Raw genomic sequence first — 16,834 nt, 5'->3', positions numbered from 1 at the left:
TAGAAAAAACACCCTTGTCGGTGAGGCCGGCCCTTTGTCACATGGCCTGGCAGAGCGCTGCCCTCGCTTTAGACTAGGTCTTGGCGGTAGAGTGAGGGTTTCTGGGGTGGGGTAAACATTGCCAGGTTCGGTAGGGAAGAATTCTTCTCCTTAAACAGATTTTAACTTGAAACCTTGATGACAGAAGCAGCTGAGTCTCACCAGAGAAAAAAAAACAAAGGAGACTGATTTAACCTTGGGCTCCAGCAGCTGGAGTCAGTCCAGCAACCTCAGTGTGGCTGCTAGCGGACGCTGCAGGACAGAGAATGAGGAACCGCCTCTCCAGGGGTCCACTGTCCAGGCAGGACCACTCCTCACCTCCCTCTTCTGTAGAATTCCCAGCTCCTCCTTCCCAGCGCAGAGCCTTGGGGGTTTACTGTCTGTGGTTTTGCTGGTCAGGGATCCGCTTCTCAGGAGCTTGAAATGCTTCACTTCTCATCACTCCCTTCAGGGGCTCGAGTCTGGGGACACTTGATCTTCATGTCTACAGCCCGGTCTTATTAAAGTAACTTAGGGATATTTTTATAGAGAGAAATGTGTATAGCTGGGGATTAAAAGGATTTTCTTTAAAGTAGTCATATAGGTGAAGGTTTAAATGCTGCTTTATCACTTACTTGTCTGAGGCTTGGGTTCTGCAAATGGAAATAACAATGATCACCTTGCATGCTTGCTGTGAAAATAAAATAAGGTGCTCAATAAACGTTAGTTCTCCTTTCTGCCCAAGGAGCCCCTCCTACACACACACACACAGAGTTTTTACTTAAGAAATGTCTTGAGAAGGAGAAGTGCAGTGGAGAGAGAGTCCTGCGGGCTGGCTCACCCCTGTGTGCACCAAAGCCTTGGAGGCACTGCTGTCCCCGGGGAGTTCCCTTTAAAGTCTCCTCAAACCTCTCACAGGCAAGAGGTGCCTCTGCTGGCACCGCATCTGCAAATGCAGTAGGAGGTGACACGCTGCAGCTGGGTGATCGTGGCCTCTCTAGTCTTCCTCTGAGGGGCCCTTGCTGTTGGGATGCAAGAGGTCATTTTCCAGAGTCCTAGAGTGTCCACTGATCCAAAGAGCATGGGGGACCAGCTGTCTATCCCTCACTAGACAGATGAGGAAACTGAGAGGGGGCACAAAGAAAGGCAGTGTGGGTTTAGTTGTCCCCTGATGGGGGAGTGGCGTGGGATGGGGTCAGCCCTGGATGGAGAACACTCTGTCCCTCCTCCCTTCCTCTGTTCCCAGAGCCTGTCAGATCCTTGTCGCCTTGATTCTGGGTGTTTTACTCAGCCTGTTTGTAGAATGGGGCAAAGCCCATAGATGCATGCCACGTAGTTGATGGAGGTGAAGTCCTCAGAGCTGCCTGCGCCGTGGGCCTGGCACTCACCTCTTGTCCTGTGCCACAGGCAGCGGGTTCCCTGGTTTTGAATTCATCCTAACTGGAAAGCAGTAGTTCTGTTTCTAATGTAGAGCTTTTCGTTTGCTTGTTTCTAGAGCAAATCATGGAGGAAAATAAAAAACATGGTGCATTGGTCTCCCTTTGTCATGTCCTTCAAGAAGAAGTACCCCTGGATCCAGCTGGCAGGACACGCAGGTAGCCACAGCTCTCCCGGACTTTCTGACAGGATGTCCAGCTCTCTGGGGAGGCGTCCAGCGCGTGTGGGGGACGGGCCTGGCCCTGGATGCTCCCGGGGATGAAGCATCTGAACAGGTGCTCCCCGAGAGACTTCGTGGTCTGCAGTCGCAGGCGTACTTGAGAGACGGGCCTTAACACTGCCTCGAAAATGCACATGGACACCCGCCCTCTCCATAGTCTGTGCCACCTCTTCACAAATCACACACTTTCCCCCCTCAGTCTCTCTGTCTCTTTCAATCTCTTTCTTTCAATCTCTCTACCATTTTAACTCAATAAAACAGATGAAGTCATCAGTCTTTATAGCTTGCCTGCCATTTGTCACCTGGGACAAAGAGACAAAGCTAAGTGCTTCCCTGAGTGCCTGTTGTATGCCCTCATCAAGGTGCTCCTCTGGGTGACAATACGTATGCAGATATAGTGTCTGCCCCAAAGGAGCTCGTAGCTGGTGGGAGAGGCAGGCAGGTCGCCCCAAGAGTGTTAAGACGTAGTGGAGTACTGGCTGCAGTGGCCACGCCCTGGGCTAGCCATGAGGTCTCCAGGTGGCCCCTCAGTGACAGGGGAGGATGTCTAGAGCTGTCTAACCCACTCATGGTGGTCCTTTGGTGGGCATCGTCCTCAGGGGACAATTCAGTGGCTGCCCGTGGACTTCAGGCCAGCACAGGGTCTGACATTTTTTTTTTACACCCTTAACCACGTTGGCCCAGACCCCAAGGCAGGTGGATGGACACCCTTCCTCAATACTTACCTGAGGGTGTGGCTCAGAAGGAGCACCGCCCATGCGGGCAGAGCCTTGGACCGCTGCTTCTCAGCCGGTCTCCCTCTCCTGGCGCTAAATCCAGTTCTATCAGGGCTTCTCCTCCACTGAGACCGGAGACACTTTCATGGCTGGGAAGCAGGGTTGACGGTGGGGTTGGGGGGTGGTAGTCACACAGAGAGGGGTGAATAGGTCCTGGCGCAGACCTCTCACTTCGCCTTCCTCACCCTCCAGCGGTGAGCACTGGTGTACTTCCATCTTCAGAGGAGGAGCCTGGGGTCTGGGAAGTCGGGGAACCAGCCCAGAGTTGCCGTCAGGGCATGGCGGGGGGTGGGGGGACTTGCACCCACTCCGCTTAAAGGGCTTGGTCCACCAGTGGGGACCTGGGCACACCTTCAGCCCCGTGCTTGGCAAGCTCCACAGCATCCCCGAGAGGCCCGGGCCCTGTGACGGAGGGCGTGTCTGGCAGGGGCGGGGGTCACAGCGAGGAGGGCTCAGGCTGGGGACCCAGGGCCTCCTCCCACCTTGCTCTGCAGGGAGCTTCAAGGCGGCTGCCAATGGCAGGATTCTGAAGAAGCACTGTGAGTCGGAGCAGCGCTGCCTGGACCGGCTGATGGCCGACGTGCTGAAACCCTACGTGCCGGCCTACCACGGGGACGTGGTGAAGGACGGGGAGCGCTACAACCAGATGGACGACCTGCTGGCCGACTTCGACTCGCCGTGCGTGATGGACTGCAAGATGGGCGTCCGGTGAGCCAGGCTCCTCAGACGGGGCACACCCGCCCCTCAGCCCCCAGCTGGCCGGGCGGCAGATACCAGGCACGGCATTCCAGGCTTCCAGGAGGCCGGGCTTTCTGGGCTGTCCCTGAGGCCTCATGTGGGCGAGGCGGGGCCAGGGGTCTGGTTGGACCCTGCTCTGGTCATCTCACATATGTGCTGGCTTTGCCCAGGATGGCCCCTTCCCTTCTCTGGCGAGCCAGGGGCCGGCGGGGGAGGGGACGGGAGCCGGTAGCTGGTGGGACCAGAAAGGGGACCTGGTGGATGCGGAGCCTCCCCAGGGAGAGGGCAGAGAGAACTGCCCATCTGGTCAGGTGGGATTGCTGGGGGGAGCAGGGGGCGGCTTCCCGTTAATGTGGGCTGCGAGGGGGAGACTGGAGTAGAGGCTGTTCTCATCCCACCCTCCCCGCCCTGCACCCCAACCCCAAGCCAAAGAGGGAGCCGGTTAGCAGATTGTGGTGATTTGCCAAAAGAGACTTGCGCCTGTCATAAGGGTGCAATGGAGGAGGGAGGAGTGTGAGAGGCCCTGACAACAGTCACCAGCTTGCCGCATTCTGGACTGGGGCTGGCGGTGACCCCAGCCCAGTGGCTGCGTGGTCCAGGGCACAGGGCCAGATGGGTATGTGGGCATGTGTGTGGAAATGGGTGTCCCCCCCACCAGGCTCCTCCCAGAGAAGACCCGGGAGGGAAGGAGGCGGGAGGAGCGGGCTGGAGAAGACAGGGTGGAGGGCAGAGCCAGGAGGACGCGAGCCCGGGGCGCCTGAGCTCTGGGCCCTGCTTTGGCAGCAGGGTTTTCTCATCTCCTCTCAAACTCTGACCATTCCGTGTCAGGAGTCATGGAGTAGCTCCTCCCCAGCGGGTCAGCGGGTGGTGAAGTCCTCTGAAGCCTCAGAGAGCCGCCGACTGCAGGTGCCCAGACGGGACGGCCAGACGCGGGCCTCCTCCATCCGGCCCGCCGCTCTCCGGGGAGACCAGGCTCCGAGACGCAGAGCTCACAGCTGGAGCCTGCGTTTGCTTTGGATGGTTTAAGCAGTTTTATTTCTTATAAGAGGAGTTTGAGAAAGGGGTGTGTGTGTGTGTGTGTGTGTGTGTGTGTGTGCCCGCAGGAAAGAAGCAGGCCAAGCCAGTCAGTTTTCCTTCCTGCCTCATTCCTCCTGGGAATTGTGTTATAAAATCAGACCCTGACCCTGCAGCCTGACCCGCTGTGTTCCCTTGGCTTTGCCCCGAGGGCAGGGACGAAGGGGTGGGGAAGTATAGACCCCACTCTTTGCACTGTCCCCAGCCTCTCCCTCCCTCCATCCAGGGGTCTCACCATCTCCAGCCCACAGGGAGAAGACAGAATGTCCCTCCAGCCACCACTCAGCCACTGTTCTCCCCAGAGTCTTATTTCTGTCCCTGGAAGGCCTTCCCGTGATGCACCAGGATGTGCCCTCTCAAGGGGAGACACATAAATATTCTGATCGGTATTCACTCAGACCGGGGCCAAAAAAAGTACACCCTGTGGGAAGAAAGTGTGGCCAGTCCGTCCTAAAAGGCTGCCAGGGTGCCTGTCTGTTCCCTGGAGGCTGCTGGGGACAGGAGCCCCCTCTCTTACCAAGGCTGCCCCATCCCCCTGCTGCCTGGAGCTTCTGTCCCACTGCACCCAGGGCTCTCAGGAGAGACCCAGAGTGACCAGCAAGGCTGGGACGTGTTTAACCCAGTCCTGGGCGGGGCCGCCTGGAGGCTGAGGGAGGAGGTGTGTGAGGATCCCGGATGGAGGGGAGGAGGTAGGTCTCCCCAGAACGAGTCCCACCCCAGCACCCCCTTCCCTGTCTCACGGGTCCTGAGGACGGGGTGGAGGCCCTTCTGTACTCTGAGCGCTGGGTGCTCCTTACAGCCGCCCTGGCAGATGGGCCACCATCCAGTCTGAGCAGGAGGACCTTTGACACCAGAGGCTAAGGGACTCCCCAGGGCCACGCAGGCAGGCAGCCACACAGCCCGCCTCTGCACCAGGCCTCTGACTACCAGTCGAGCCTGGACTGCAGCTTGGCACTCGCCAAGGATTCTGTGCTTGCCAGAGGGAGGAGGCCGCAGCCCAGGGCCACCACAAACCCTGAGTCCGGGGCATGAGAGGTTGAGACTTGTCACAGTGGTGGAAGGGCTGGCTGGTCAGCAGACCCAGCCATGGTGAGGCCTGAGGAAAAGGTGATGCAGCCACCTGTGGTGTCCTAACGAGGGGTGTCTTGGGACCCCAGTTCCACATGGACATAAGCTCACATTGCTCTAGGGCGTTTTCTTAGATTTGACCCCGTATCTCTTGTGTGTCATGTAGCCTGCCGTGGAGAATCAGGAGTGTCTTCCTGACCTCTGGACCAGGGCTGGCAGCTGGAGACCAGAGCTGTCTGTAGCACCTGTGCCCTGGTGGGAAGCAGGTTGGAGAGAGCGTGGTGGGAAGTGGGTGGCTTTGTTGTATCACCTGTTGGCTCCCCATGGGCTGGCTGCCTTCCTGAGAGGAACACTGCCTTTACTTAGTCTTGTGGCTTCACCCAGCAGGCTTCATGGACATGTGACCTTCCTGCTGGGGTGGGCGAAGTGGGCTGGGCCAGTGTCGGGACACCAGGGTTGGGGAGGCTTTGCAGCTCACCTCCCGGTGGACCCCTAACCCCACCACCAGGCTCGTGACCCCTGTGGGCATCTCTGCCCGGCCCCTTTCCTCTCCCAGAGGGTGAGCAACTCTGCCCAGACTGCGCTGCACAGGCCCTTTCTGGAGCAAGCCCCTTGTGGAAAGGGATTTGACAGTGAGGCCTGCTTCCTGCTTAAGGAGCTACTGAGAAGTCTTTGCAGAAGTGTACCACCCACCCACCCGCAGACCCCTGCAGTGCACTCAGGAGCATTGGGGACGGCAAACCCTTGCCCGCCACACAGCACGCACACAAATACACACATGGGCCAGCATGACACAAGTCCATGCAAAAGCAGCCTGCCTCGCAGCTCTGCCCTGTAGCGCTCATCAGCACTGACCTGGCTCTGCACGCAGTAGTGTTTGTACACGCACGTGTACGTGCATGCGTGTGTGTGTGTGTGTGTGTGTGCGCCAGGGCACAACCAAGGACAGAACCTCCTTATGGTCTGCATCACCCGCTGGAAGGTCCTAAATGACCAGACCCAAGTTCACCACCAAGGATTTGCTTTTTTCTTGAAAGAGTTGGTACAGTGGTTCTGGAAACTTATCTTTTAAAGGATTTGACCAGTCTGTTCTGGGTCCCAAACCGGCAGGTTGGAGGTATGGTGGGAAGCGGTAGAGCAAGGCCCCGGGGACAGACGGAGAGTGGAGGCTGGGCCTGCTGTCACAGGCCGCTGTGTGGGCAACGCCCACGCACACAGGCCCAGGGAGAAGACTTCCCTCTACTCAACTGACGTTGCGGACTCCTGTTTCAGGAAGGGTCACAGGCAGCAGCTGAGCCCACTGTGGGGGAGAAGGGGAGTTTAAAATAGGAGCAGGGAGGAGGGTGGGCGTCTGTGATGTGCAGCCGGGGTGACTCACCCCGTTGGCGAAGGGGACCAGGGAGGCGGCCTGGGGCTAGGAAGCCGGTCTCGGGCTGCCCAGATCCTGTACTGTCCCCACTCCTGTTACCTCTGCCAGTTTCTAGGGGACCCCTGCCAGTTCGGCCTGCAGTCCCCTCGCAGCCCGTGCGGAGGGCAGGGCGGTGAACAGTTTACTTGGCGACGTTGTCTTGAGCCCTGGGGTCCGAGGGGCAGGGAGAGCCCAGCCCGTCTCTGCGGTAGAAAAAGAGCCCCGAGGCTTTCCCTCCCATCATGGGCTTCTCTCTCCAGCACTGGGGCCACTTCAGAGGCCGTCTTCTGGCCTGAAGGTGTTCCCTCTTCGGAGAGAGCCCTTAGGCTGCCGGAGCAGCAGGGAGATGGGTGGGGTGGACAAAATGCGCTCCCCGACTCACACAGGTGCTGGCCTACGAAGCCCTCGCTTCGTGGAAGGCAGCCAAGGGGGGGGACAGCTGGACCCTGAGCGGACCTGCCCTCCGCCCCCTTCCCCACCGTCACCCCAGCAGGACGAGCCGCCAAGCTGCCCCTTCTCCTCCCTCCTCTGCTTGTCCCGTGAGGTGCCCTAGAAGGAAGAGCTCCTTGGGCTTTGTCGGGCCTTCCCAGTGCCCTTGGAACGAAGCTGCTCCCACTAGGCAAGGCTGGCCCGTGCTCGGTCAAGAGCCAGGCCCAGCCCAACCAAATGTGTGCCTGTCCGGGATGAGGCTGACTTGGCTAAGCTGACTGCAGCCCTCGGGCAGGGCACCAGTGGGCCGCGCTCCGGCCAGCGGCCCTCATGTGGCTTCCCCTCCCTCCCAGGACCTACCTGGAGGAGGAGCTCACCAAGGCCCGGAAGAAGCCCAGCCTCCGGAAGGACATGTACCAGAAGATGATTGAGGTGGACCCAGAGGCCCCTACTGAGGAGGAGAAAGACCAGCGGGCTGTGACCAAGCCGCGGTACATGCAGTGGAGGGAGACCATCAGCTCCACAGCCACGCTCGGGTTCAGGATCGAGGGCATCAAGGTGAGGACAGCCAGCGGTGGCCTGAGGCTGCCTGAGCCGCCCCGCTCCTGGGTGGGGAAGGGTCTGGGTCCTTGGGCTCCAACAGCATTCACCCAGCGGTCCTGGCTGCTCTCAAGACCCTACGGAGGCTGTAAGATTCCTCCCCATATGGGCCCAGGGCATGGGCAGCCAGCCCCAGGGACGGACATTGGGGGAAGTGGGCTTACTCCTTGGTCTGGGTCTGGGTGCGATGGCCATGTAGGGGGCTGGGGCCTTGGAGCAGGGGTGGCTTCTAGCCCCGCCCAGCGTTGAGCCCTGTGCCGAGGACCCTACATTTAGCCCAGACCATGCCCAGCACTGAGAACCCACCCAGGAGGCAGCTCGCTGGATGCCAGTGCCGGGAGCCGGCTCATCCTGCCCAGGGCCCGAAAATCAGGACTGGCAGTGAGATGCAGCCAAAGGAGGGAGCGTGCAGGCTGCCTTTGACATCCGAGCCATCTGCCTGGGGGGCAGGACTAGGCGCTGCTCCTACGCTCACCAAGCCCCTCTGGGGAGGCTGCACCGAGGCCACCCCCAACGTCTGGGCCACCTCATTCTCTTTTCTTTCCTCTTCACTCTCCCAAGAAGGGCCTGAGAATGCTCTCCCTAGACCCAGGCTCCTACACGCCTCCTTTGCTGTTAGATTTGAGAGCCGGCTCAGACACACGCTTCACCCCAAGGAGCAGGGCTGTGAGACGTGGCCCCTCGATCTCGGACAGCCGTCCCTCTCAAGCAGAGGGCAGTCTGAGCATACTCGGGTTTCTGTTCTCTGCCCATTCTTGGCCCACGTTGGCCAGCCCTCGAGTCAGAGTAGGGCAGCGGGGAGCCCTGACTCACGAGTGAAGAGAAGCCAGGACAGCCTCCTTGCCGATGGCATTGGCTGGAAGTTTCTGCGGGGCACTGCCTCGCTGCTGATGGTTTCGAGTGGGGCAAAGTTTTCACCTTCCCCTGTGACAGCTGCTTTACGATCTCCAGGCTGAGAAAGGCATTTGCCCCGCCCCTGTCTTCTGAAATGGGCTTTTGCTGTTTTTTTTGAGCCAGTGTGAGAGTAAATTATACGCTCGTCCTCTTCCTCTTAATGCTCCGTTCCTTTCTGTATCTAGCTGAAACAGTCTGCTTTTCCCTTGACCTCTCTCTCCGTCTCTCGCTGGATCTCCTGGTCTCTGTCCACTGTCCAGCTGCAGGAACGGCCAACAGCCCATCTTCTCAGGCTGAGGGCCACCAGCTCCCAAAGAAGCCAGCTGCCTTCACCAGCACGCCCCTGCCTCCCCCGTCCCTGGTCCAGGAAAGGCCCTGCAGAGACCCCTGTGGGGAAGGCCCAGCCCTCGGCTCTCTCCCTCTGCCCAGGGTCCTGCCTGTTCTTGCAGAGGCAGCGACAGTGCTCGGCTCCACCCTGGTGGTGCACAGACGCACGTCTGGGGGCCTAGTGGAGCCAGCCTTTCTCACCCTTTGATCTTAAAGAACAGCTTTCCTCGTAGAGATGCTAAGCCCCATGTGCTGCCTGAACAGCCTGGAATAGACGTAGTACTGGGTTCAGGAAATGGGCACCCGTGCGCTGGGTGGGGCAGGGAGCAGGATGGGCTGTGTTATGTCTTCGCTTTCAGGGGACCTAAGTAAGAGACCTTCCATTACAAAGGGGATCGAGCTGAACTTGGGGCGAGGAGCGCCTCTCTCCTGTGGTGAGGGAGGGTGTCCCTGGGCAGCAGGGACTTTCAGGCACCCCGGTTCCAGGGACCCGGCCCCTCGTGGAAGCAGAGGCCCGTGCACCTCCCTCAGCCCCTGCCGCTCACACTCAGGACCCTCAGGATGGACGGGCGGGCCCCGCAGCCTCGCTGCTCCAGTCTTGGTCCAAGCGCCCCTCGTGCCTCCGGGCCTTCCTAATGCCGTTTACTCTGCCTGGGACGCTGGTGCCACTCCCTTTGTTCTCCTCAGCCAGGGCGCAGGACAGGCTCCCCCGTGCCATGCGGTCGCATTGACCACGCAGCGCCTGCCTCCTTGTGCCCCATGTGGGCACCTGGCTGTCTGGGGGCCAGCCTGGGGCTCATGGCTCTGAGGCACTGGATCATTCTCCTTCTCAGAAGGAAGACGGCTCTGTGAACCGGGACTTCAAGAAGACCAAAACGAGGGAGCAGGTGATCGAGGCCTTCAGAGAATTCACTAAAGGAAACCGGAACATCCTGGTGAGTCGGGTGCCCCCGGCGAAGGGGTCGGGCCGTGTGGTCTCCGGGCAGGGGTAGCTGCGCCCCCTCTGGAGGTTCTTGCCTAGCCCGAGACGGAGCCGAGGTTCCCACACAGAAAACCCTGGCCCCAAACTTCTGCTTGGAAGGTGAAGAGGGAGGTGGTGTGGTTGTCAGCCCGTCCAGCGGGTGAACATGCACTCACTCTTTCCCTTAGCCAGCAACTCAGCTCCCAAAAAACGTCTCCATCCCCTTCAGAGCAACCCTTTCCGATGCTGTATTCCTCTAGCACCCCCGATGCTGTATTCCTCTAGCACCCCCGATGCTGTATTCCTCTAGCACCCGCTGCAGGCCAAGTATTGTGCCAAGTGCTCACCAAACCCTCGTAGCAGCCCTCTGCAGCGGGTTGGCATCCTTGTCCCCATTTTACAGATGAGGAGACTGAGAGGTCAAGGGCACACAGCTAGGAAAGGGGGAGCTGGAGCTCACACCCAGGTGGGCCGGCAGCCTGCTGATCCCTGCGCTTCTAGGCCTGGCTGGGCCTCCACCAGGCTGAGACTGAGTGAGGGAGGTGTGCGGGCATTGCGGGGCGAGGTGCCGCGTCACCCTCCCCAGCCAGAACTGATGGGCTCTCTGAGCCTGGAGGTGTGGGTGGCAGAAGTTCACGACAAAGTGACTTCATTCGCCGCAGGCAGGCTGCTGGACGGATGCTCTGAGCGCTGGGATCAGCTGAGGTAGGGTGTGTTGAGTCCCCACACCCCAAGGACAGGGCGCCCTGTGACAGTCAGAGACCTGGGTACACCAGGGACCTGAGCTCTGGAGCCCCTGTGAGAGGCACCTTCCCCTGGCACAGGCTCCCGGGATGCTGAGTGGGGAGGGCTGGACCCAGACAGCCTTTCTCCAAGGAGACTCAGCACCGGCTGGAACTGGGGAGTTTCCCTACCCCCCTTTTCCAGCTGGGAGACTTCGCTTGGCCCATGGTAAGAGCCGAGGCTTCAGTCACGGGGCAGGCACCCCAACTCTTCCATAGCTGGAGCCTCTGGACTCCGGGTCAGCGGCCGGGGAGGATTCCAGCTCCTCAGCGGAGTTTACCACAGAACGCGTGCTGCCTGCACCCGGACGAGAGGGATTATTCCTGGTCCTGAGCCCCAGGCTGGCGCTGCTTCAAATGGGCGTCAAGGGACCCTATGTGCCTGTGTGCGACATGCTTCCCTCGCGGCCCCTGGGGAGGGTGGGCACCCCCAGGGCCAGCACAGCTCTGTGGAGAGGCCACTGGCAGAGATATTTGTGGCTCTGGCTCTCTTATTCTGTCCTTTTCAAGAGTTCAGGGCACTGAAGTTTGTATCAGGAAGACAAGCACCATGGCAACCGGGCTCTCTGGGTGCTGCCTCCACACTGCTGGCGTTCCAGAATAGACTTAACCCTCGTGCGAGGGGCTCCTGGAGGCCTCCCGGCTGTTCGGGAACTGTCCCCCTCTCCCCCGTCCCCAACAGCGCCTCCTGTCACAAAGCAGTGGAGGGAGCGTGGGACCAGGGCCCCAGCTGCTCCACCTTCTTTGGGCCTCAGTTTCTTCATTTCTAGATGAGGAGGTGGGAATAATCAGGGTGTAAGGCCCTCTCATGCTGACGCTCAGAGACTAATGGGCCAAATAGCACCTAAAATCCACCTCCCACACCCACGTGTTTAAAAATCTGGTCATCTTTCTGTTCCCAGATCGCCTACCGGGACCGGCTGAAGGACATTCGGACCACCCTGGAAGTCTCTCCCTTCTTCAAGTGCCATGAGGTAGGTGTTGGGCTTTGTCCTCGGGGACAGAGAGCCGTGTTCCGTGTTCCGTGTGGTTGGCCACGACCCCTGGGCACGCCCGCCTGAGCTGTGGGCCTGACCCCCATGCTAGCAGACCTGCTTGTTCCTAGACGGGCCGCCCATAAGGAAGGAGTGGGGCGTACGGAGGGCCGGCTCGGCCTGGCTCTGCCCTGTGTAGCTGCACTGGGTCCGGCCATTCTGGAAATGCCCTCTTCTCCCTTTGTCCTCACTGAAGCCCAGTGTCCCTGGGTCCTTGGCTTCTCCTGGGGTCTCTCTGTCTTCTCAGCTTTGTGCAGCCTGCAGAGCTTCCTCCAGTTGGCCTGCTTTCTCTGGAGGACAGCCTGGGGCCAAGGCTGAAAGGCCCTGAGGCCGAAGAGCCGCGCATGACCTCCTGCGTGGACGGAAGGACCCGCGGCTGCCTACTTGGCAGCCCCAGGCTTCGTCTCACAGCTTTGCCCTCCCTTCTCCAGCACTTTGCTGTTATTTCCTGAAAAACTGTTTTACTATACTCTTTCTGGAGTTTCACTTGGAAACTTCAGGTCTAGACCGAGGCCAAATTAGCTGGGGCTTCTGCTTTTTTCCATCTGGGAAGAGAATGCCCCCTTCTCTGGGCTCAGCATGTCCAGGGGGTCTTCCCTGCCCTGGCTGGGGCCCTGGGAGCTAGAATGACACTTCAGCGCCTCCCCACACCCCCATGTCTCCTTCGGGCCTCACACAGGTGACCCAGGGGGTTGGAGGGTGTGTTCATATTTGGGAAAGCGCCTTACCCCGCGCAGGTGCCCTGACCTGGCCCACAGCAGGGAGGGGTCTTGGTGCCCACTGTCCCTGGCAGAGACCGTGAGCAAAGACCAGCCTCAGAAGCCCTGTCTGCCCAGGACTTGCATCAGGTGTGCTCCCGGGCTGGGGGGTGACCTGGGCCTGACGGCCCACCCTCCCCGGGGGCTGTGAGTGCCTTGGGACAGGGTCCTTTCCGGTCTTCCCGCAGGCAGGCGTGTGGCATCTCCTTGGCACCTCCCCCTTGGGGAGTTGGGGAGGACTCAGTGGTGCCGAGGGATGGGTTAGCTGTGGTCTAGAAATAGAGGAAAGTGTGCAGGTTGGGACTGGGGGATGGGGACGGGGTCTGCCCTCCTGGACAGTCCTCCCTGGCGGTGTGGGCGGTCATTGTTCTGGGTCCCATGTCCTCCATCCATGGCGTGGCCACTCGGGCAGGCTCTGCTGCTCAGGTGAGAATGGGGGACAGAGCCCATCGGCTGAGCAAAGCTCACTTCACTTCACCGAGGTCTCAGGCTTTTCCAAGCCCCCCTAAGGTGCCGGCTTGCTGTCTGGAGGGCAGGGCGGGGCCCCAGCCCTTCCCCGCCTCACCTCCCTGCTCCCCTCCAGGTCATCGGCAGCTCCCTCCTCTTCATCCACGACAAGAAGGAACAGGCCAAGGTGTGGATGATCGACTTTGGGAAAACCACGCCCCTGCCCGAGGGCCAGACCCTGCAGCACGACATCCCGTGGCAGGAAGGGAACCGGGAGGACGGCTACCTGTCGGGTCTGAACAACCTCATAGACATCCTGACGGAAATGTGCCCGGGCGCCCCCCTCTCCTGAGGCCACCCTCCGCCCCACCTCGTCGCCACCCTGGCCTCTCCTCCCCCTTGCTTCCCTTCTCCTTCTGAATTTTTCCTTCACTTCCACCTGGGTGCAAGCCCTAGAACTGACCCTCCCGAATGGCACTACAAGACACTTTGTAGACGAGATGAGATGAGATTTTCTAGTTACTGCCTGATTGAAGGGTTTGGAGCCGGGGCTTCCATTTTGCTTTCTCAATAGGATCTCCTACTAGCAGAGAAATGCCCAAACCCAGGCTTGGCCGCCTGCAGGGAGGTCAGTAGGGTTTAGATCTGGAGGGAGGTTCAGGTAGCCGTGGGGTTCCTGGCTCCAGAGGGGACCCTAACAAAAGAGCCCCCAACCCCAAGCCTCTGGGCAGGTTACCTGTGAGGACCTGCTGCCCCCTGGTGGCCAGTGCCATTGGCGCCACTGTTCGGCACAGCCGGTTCCTGCCCCATCCTCTCAGCCTGGGAATGGGCTGGTGCTGTAAAAATAGGTGCCTGGTGCCAGGCTTTCTGGTATTTGGGGCACAAAACCACTGGGAACAGAATGTTGGCCATGAATAAAGTACCCTCTGCTTAGCAGCCTAGGGACTCCGAGAGATGCCGTGGTGGCCTTTGTAGGGCTGCTAAAGCAGAGACCCCACCCATCCGGTATTGAAACCCTCCGGCATTGGGACAGACCCAGGAGCCAGAAGTCCAGATCCAGCTTGACTGTGCTCTCTGACATTGGCCTTCCCAGGAGGGAGCAGGCAGGAGCTGTGTTCTCCCGACTGTGATTTTCGCCCGTGAATTCAGAGGGACATTCTGCAAACCTGAGCTTCCAGGGATGCCACCCAACCCCCAGAGCCACTTGTACCTCCCACTCCCCACCTTGCTGTGACAGGGTCCTCAGGGCTGGATGGCAGTGGACCAGGGCCCAGGCAGCCCCAGGGGAAAAAAGACAGAACCTGCCAAGGACATTCCTCTCCTGTTCCCTCACCTCCCAACTTCCTGGTGCCAGGTGGTCCACCTGTTGCACACCCAGGATGTTCATGAGGCCCAGGGTCCCCAGCAGTTATGGAGCAGAGCTCCAGGCCAGTGCTAAGCAGGGAGGAGGCAGGAGGCTGGCTTACTGCCATCATTCCCCCCCTCCCCCACCCCCGAAATAAGTCTTAACAGCCTGAAGGGCTTAGACCCGCTTCCCAGATACGGTGTGAGCAGCTTCCAGAGTATGTGGAGGGTGCCAGGCATCTCTTCCTGGGGTCTCTAGGTTGCTTGAAGATTCACAAGGAACCAACTGTAAGCCTTATTTTATTTGTAAAGCAAGTAGGTCTACATTATTGAGAAGAATGTAAATTTGCGTGAGTTGTAAAGAACAAAAGTCCAGCTCTTTGGCCATTTGGAGCTGGGCCCCAGGTGTTCACCTTTGCTGTTGGAGGTTGGACCCATTGCTCTGCAGGGAGCTGCTCCAGGGACACTTGGAGATGATGTGTCCCCAGGGGTGTGTGCCTGGAGGACCAATCCAGAGGGAAGCCTTCCTGGGCTGCCCCCTGTCACCGCAGGGTCTCTGGGGGAACTGTCAACTTGCCCACGTGACACGTTCGTTTCCCTTTTCATGCTGGGTGAGTGACGGTTGGTGGGGGCAGAGGGTGGGACACATGAGGATGCATAAGTACAGAGTTTAAAAATGGAAATCACTTTTGAACTTCCTGGCTCTTGTTCAAAACAGCAGTGAGCTCCTGTGTGGGCTGCCTTGCTAAAGGTCACACCCCCTCCTGGCTGAGCACGAGAGACCTTGTGACACCACATGACCCTAGAAGGCAGAAGCACCAAAGTCAGCCCGGGGTCTTGGGAGCTGTAGTCAGCTGGGTCAGAAGGGACCCCGGGGGTCTGGGCTGCTCCTGTCTGCGGGGAAGGGACATCATTAATTCAGATGTAAAAGTTCTACAACTATGGGCTGGCCAAGTTACCCTCATTCTATCTATGAAAAAAGTCTGCTAAAGCAAATTAATGCTATGAACAAAAACTACAGGGGACCAGCTTAACCAGTTTAAGAGGACAAACTTTCCAAGCACTTTAAGCAGGCACCAGTTGTTTGCAAACAATGTGCTAACATGCAAGTGACTTGTTCATTAAAGGAGGCCCATCGGGCCTCTTACTGGCGATCCTTTGCTTTGAGTTACAGTATATATGTGAATGGTAGAAAGTGGCATCTTTCTAGGGTTATGCTATTAGGGGTTTGGGGATTTTGTATTTCCCATGCTAGTTCTCCTGCACACCTACTCTCTCTCTCAACCCATTCTCCCCTCTGTCCCCCACTCCCTTAACCGAGAGCGGGATAGATGGATCCTGGAATGTGATTTCCCAGAACCCCTGCCCAGGCGGTCTGAAAACCTTCCCCAGCCAGCCTGGTCCAGGCAGGGACTCCTTGGGTCCCAGCCGTGCAGGTGCCAGGAGGGTGGGACGAGGTGTGCACACCTGCGCACAGGTGAGTGGGCGCCCTTTCCGCCCTGTCCCCGTGGGGCCCCGGGGCTCTTGGGGTTCAACACTGCTCAGCAGTGGAGGGAGGTATCTCAACTGCTTGTCCCAGATGTGCCTTTAGTGTCATGTAAGAAGTTTTTAAGTTATATTTATTTTGTTGGGTTTTTTTAATTGCACAAAACACTAAGTCTGAGAGGCTGGATTCTGTTTCTCCTTTAAAGCTTTGCCTTCCTTCTGAACTTCCTTTCCCACCCAATGGAAAGAGCCGGATGCAGCCCTGGCCATCCTCCCACCCTACCCCGCCACCCTCCGCCATGGACTCTTTCCACGCTTCGCTGTATTTAGCTTTGAGTTTCTCTGCGTCTGGTCAACCCCCACGTGTATATAACCCAGGCCGTTGCTTGGGAAGAAGCAGGGTGCTCACCCCCTGCCAGTGCCTTTTTCTGGAGGAGAGAACTCCCCTGAGCGTCCTCCTTCCTTCTGCACCCCTCTCCCCGCCACACCTTTGGAGAAAACTGAGCTGTTACAAACCCCCGCATGGTGCCTGTCAAAAAGACTGCAGATGCTCTGTACCTTCCTGAATAAAGGCCCTGGAGACCACGGTGCTGGGTGCTGTCTGCGTGTGGTCCTTCTCACCCCAAGCCCTCCAGGAGTGTCTGGGGGTGAGGGGGTCTTTGGAAGCTGGAGGATCCAGTGGGGCTATGACAACCCCCAGGGATGGGGGTCAGATTGGGTAATATTTTAATCTGCAAAGGATTTTAAACACCCTTCAAAACTGCTCTTTTCTGCTCTCTCCATGAAAACTTTTACATAGCAGCTCAGGGATGAAGCAACAAAGCGCTCCCCACTCCACCCCCCCGGGCTGGCGGAGCTGCCAGCAGCTTTTGCTCATGGAGCCTCGCTCTGTGCGAGGCACTGGGTGCTTGCATCTGTAGTCCCCTTTGATCCCTGTATTAACTCCATGAAAAAGGCTGTATAGTCTACAGATGGGGAAACTGAGGCTCAGAACAAACACCTTGACCTGGGTAATAAGTGGGAAGCAGGTCTTC

General features: G+C 58.8%; 1 protein-coding gene across 1 annotated transcript in view; it reads left to right on the top strand.

Annotated features, from left to right (window-relative positions):
- The window catches only part of ITPKB (inositol-trisphosphate 3-kinase B), a 96,619-nt gene extending 80,229 nt beyond the window's left edge, over window positions 1-16,390 (top strand). The window contains exons 3-8 of the mRNA XM_061187356.1: window positions 1,514-1,613; window positions 2,946-3,159; window positions 7,522-7,726; window positions 9,823-9,924; window positions 11,635-11,706; window positions 13,108-16,390. Coding sequence (XP_061043339.1) covers window positions 1,514-1,613; window positions 2,946-3,159; window positions 7,522-7,726; window positions 9,823-9,924; window positions 11,635-11,706; window positions 13,108-13,323 — 909 coding nt within the window. The 3' untranslated portion in view covers window positions 13,324-16,390. The remainder of the gene's footprint in view (window positions 1-1,513; window positions 1,614-2,945; window positions 3,160-7,521; window positions 7,727-9,822; window positions 9,925-11,634; window positions 11,707-13,107) is intronic.
- Window positions 16,391-16,834: the final 444 nt, after the last annotated feature.

The sequence above is a fragment of the Eubalaena glacialis genome, chromosome 3, assembly GCF_028564815.1.
Source record: "Eubalaena glacialis isolate mEubGla1 chromosome 3, mEubGla1.1.hap2.+ XY, whole genome shotgun sequence".
In the NCBI taxonomy this organism is placed as follows: Eukaryota; Metazoa; Chordata; class Mammalia; order Artiodactyla; family Balaenidae; genus Eubalaena; species Eubalaena glacialis.
The sequence above is the reverse complement of the archived record's forward strand: the minus strand, read 5'-3'. Positions and strand labels throughout refer to the sequence as shown.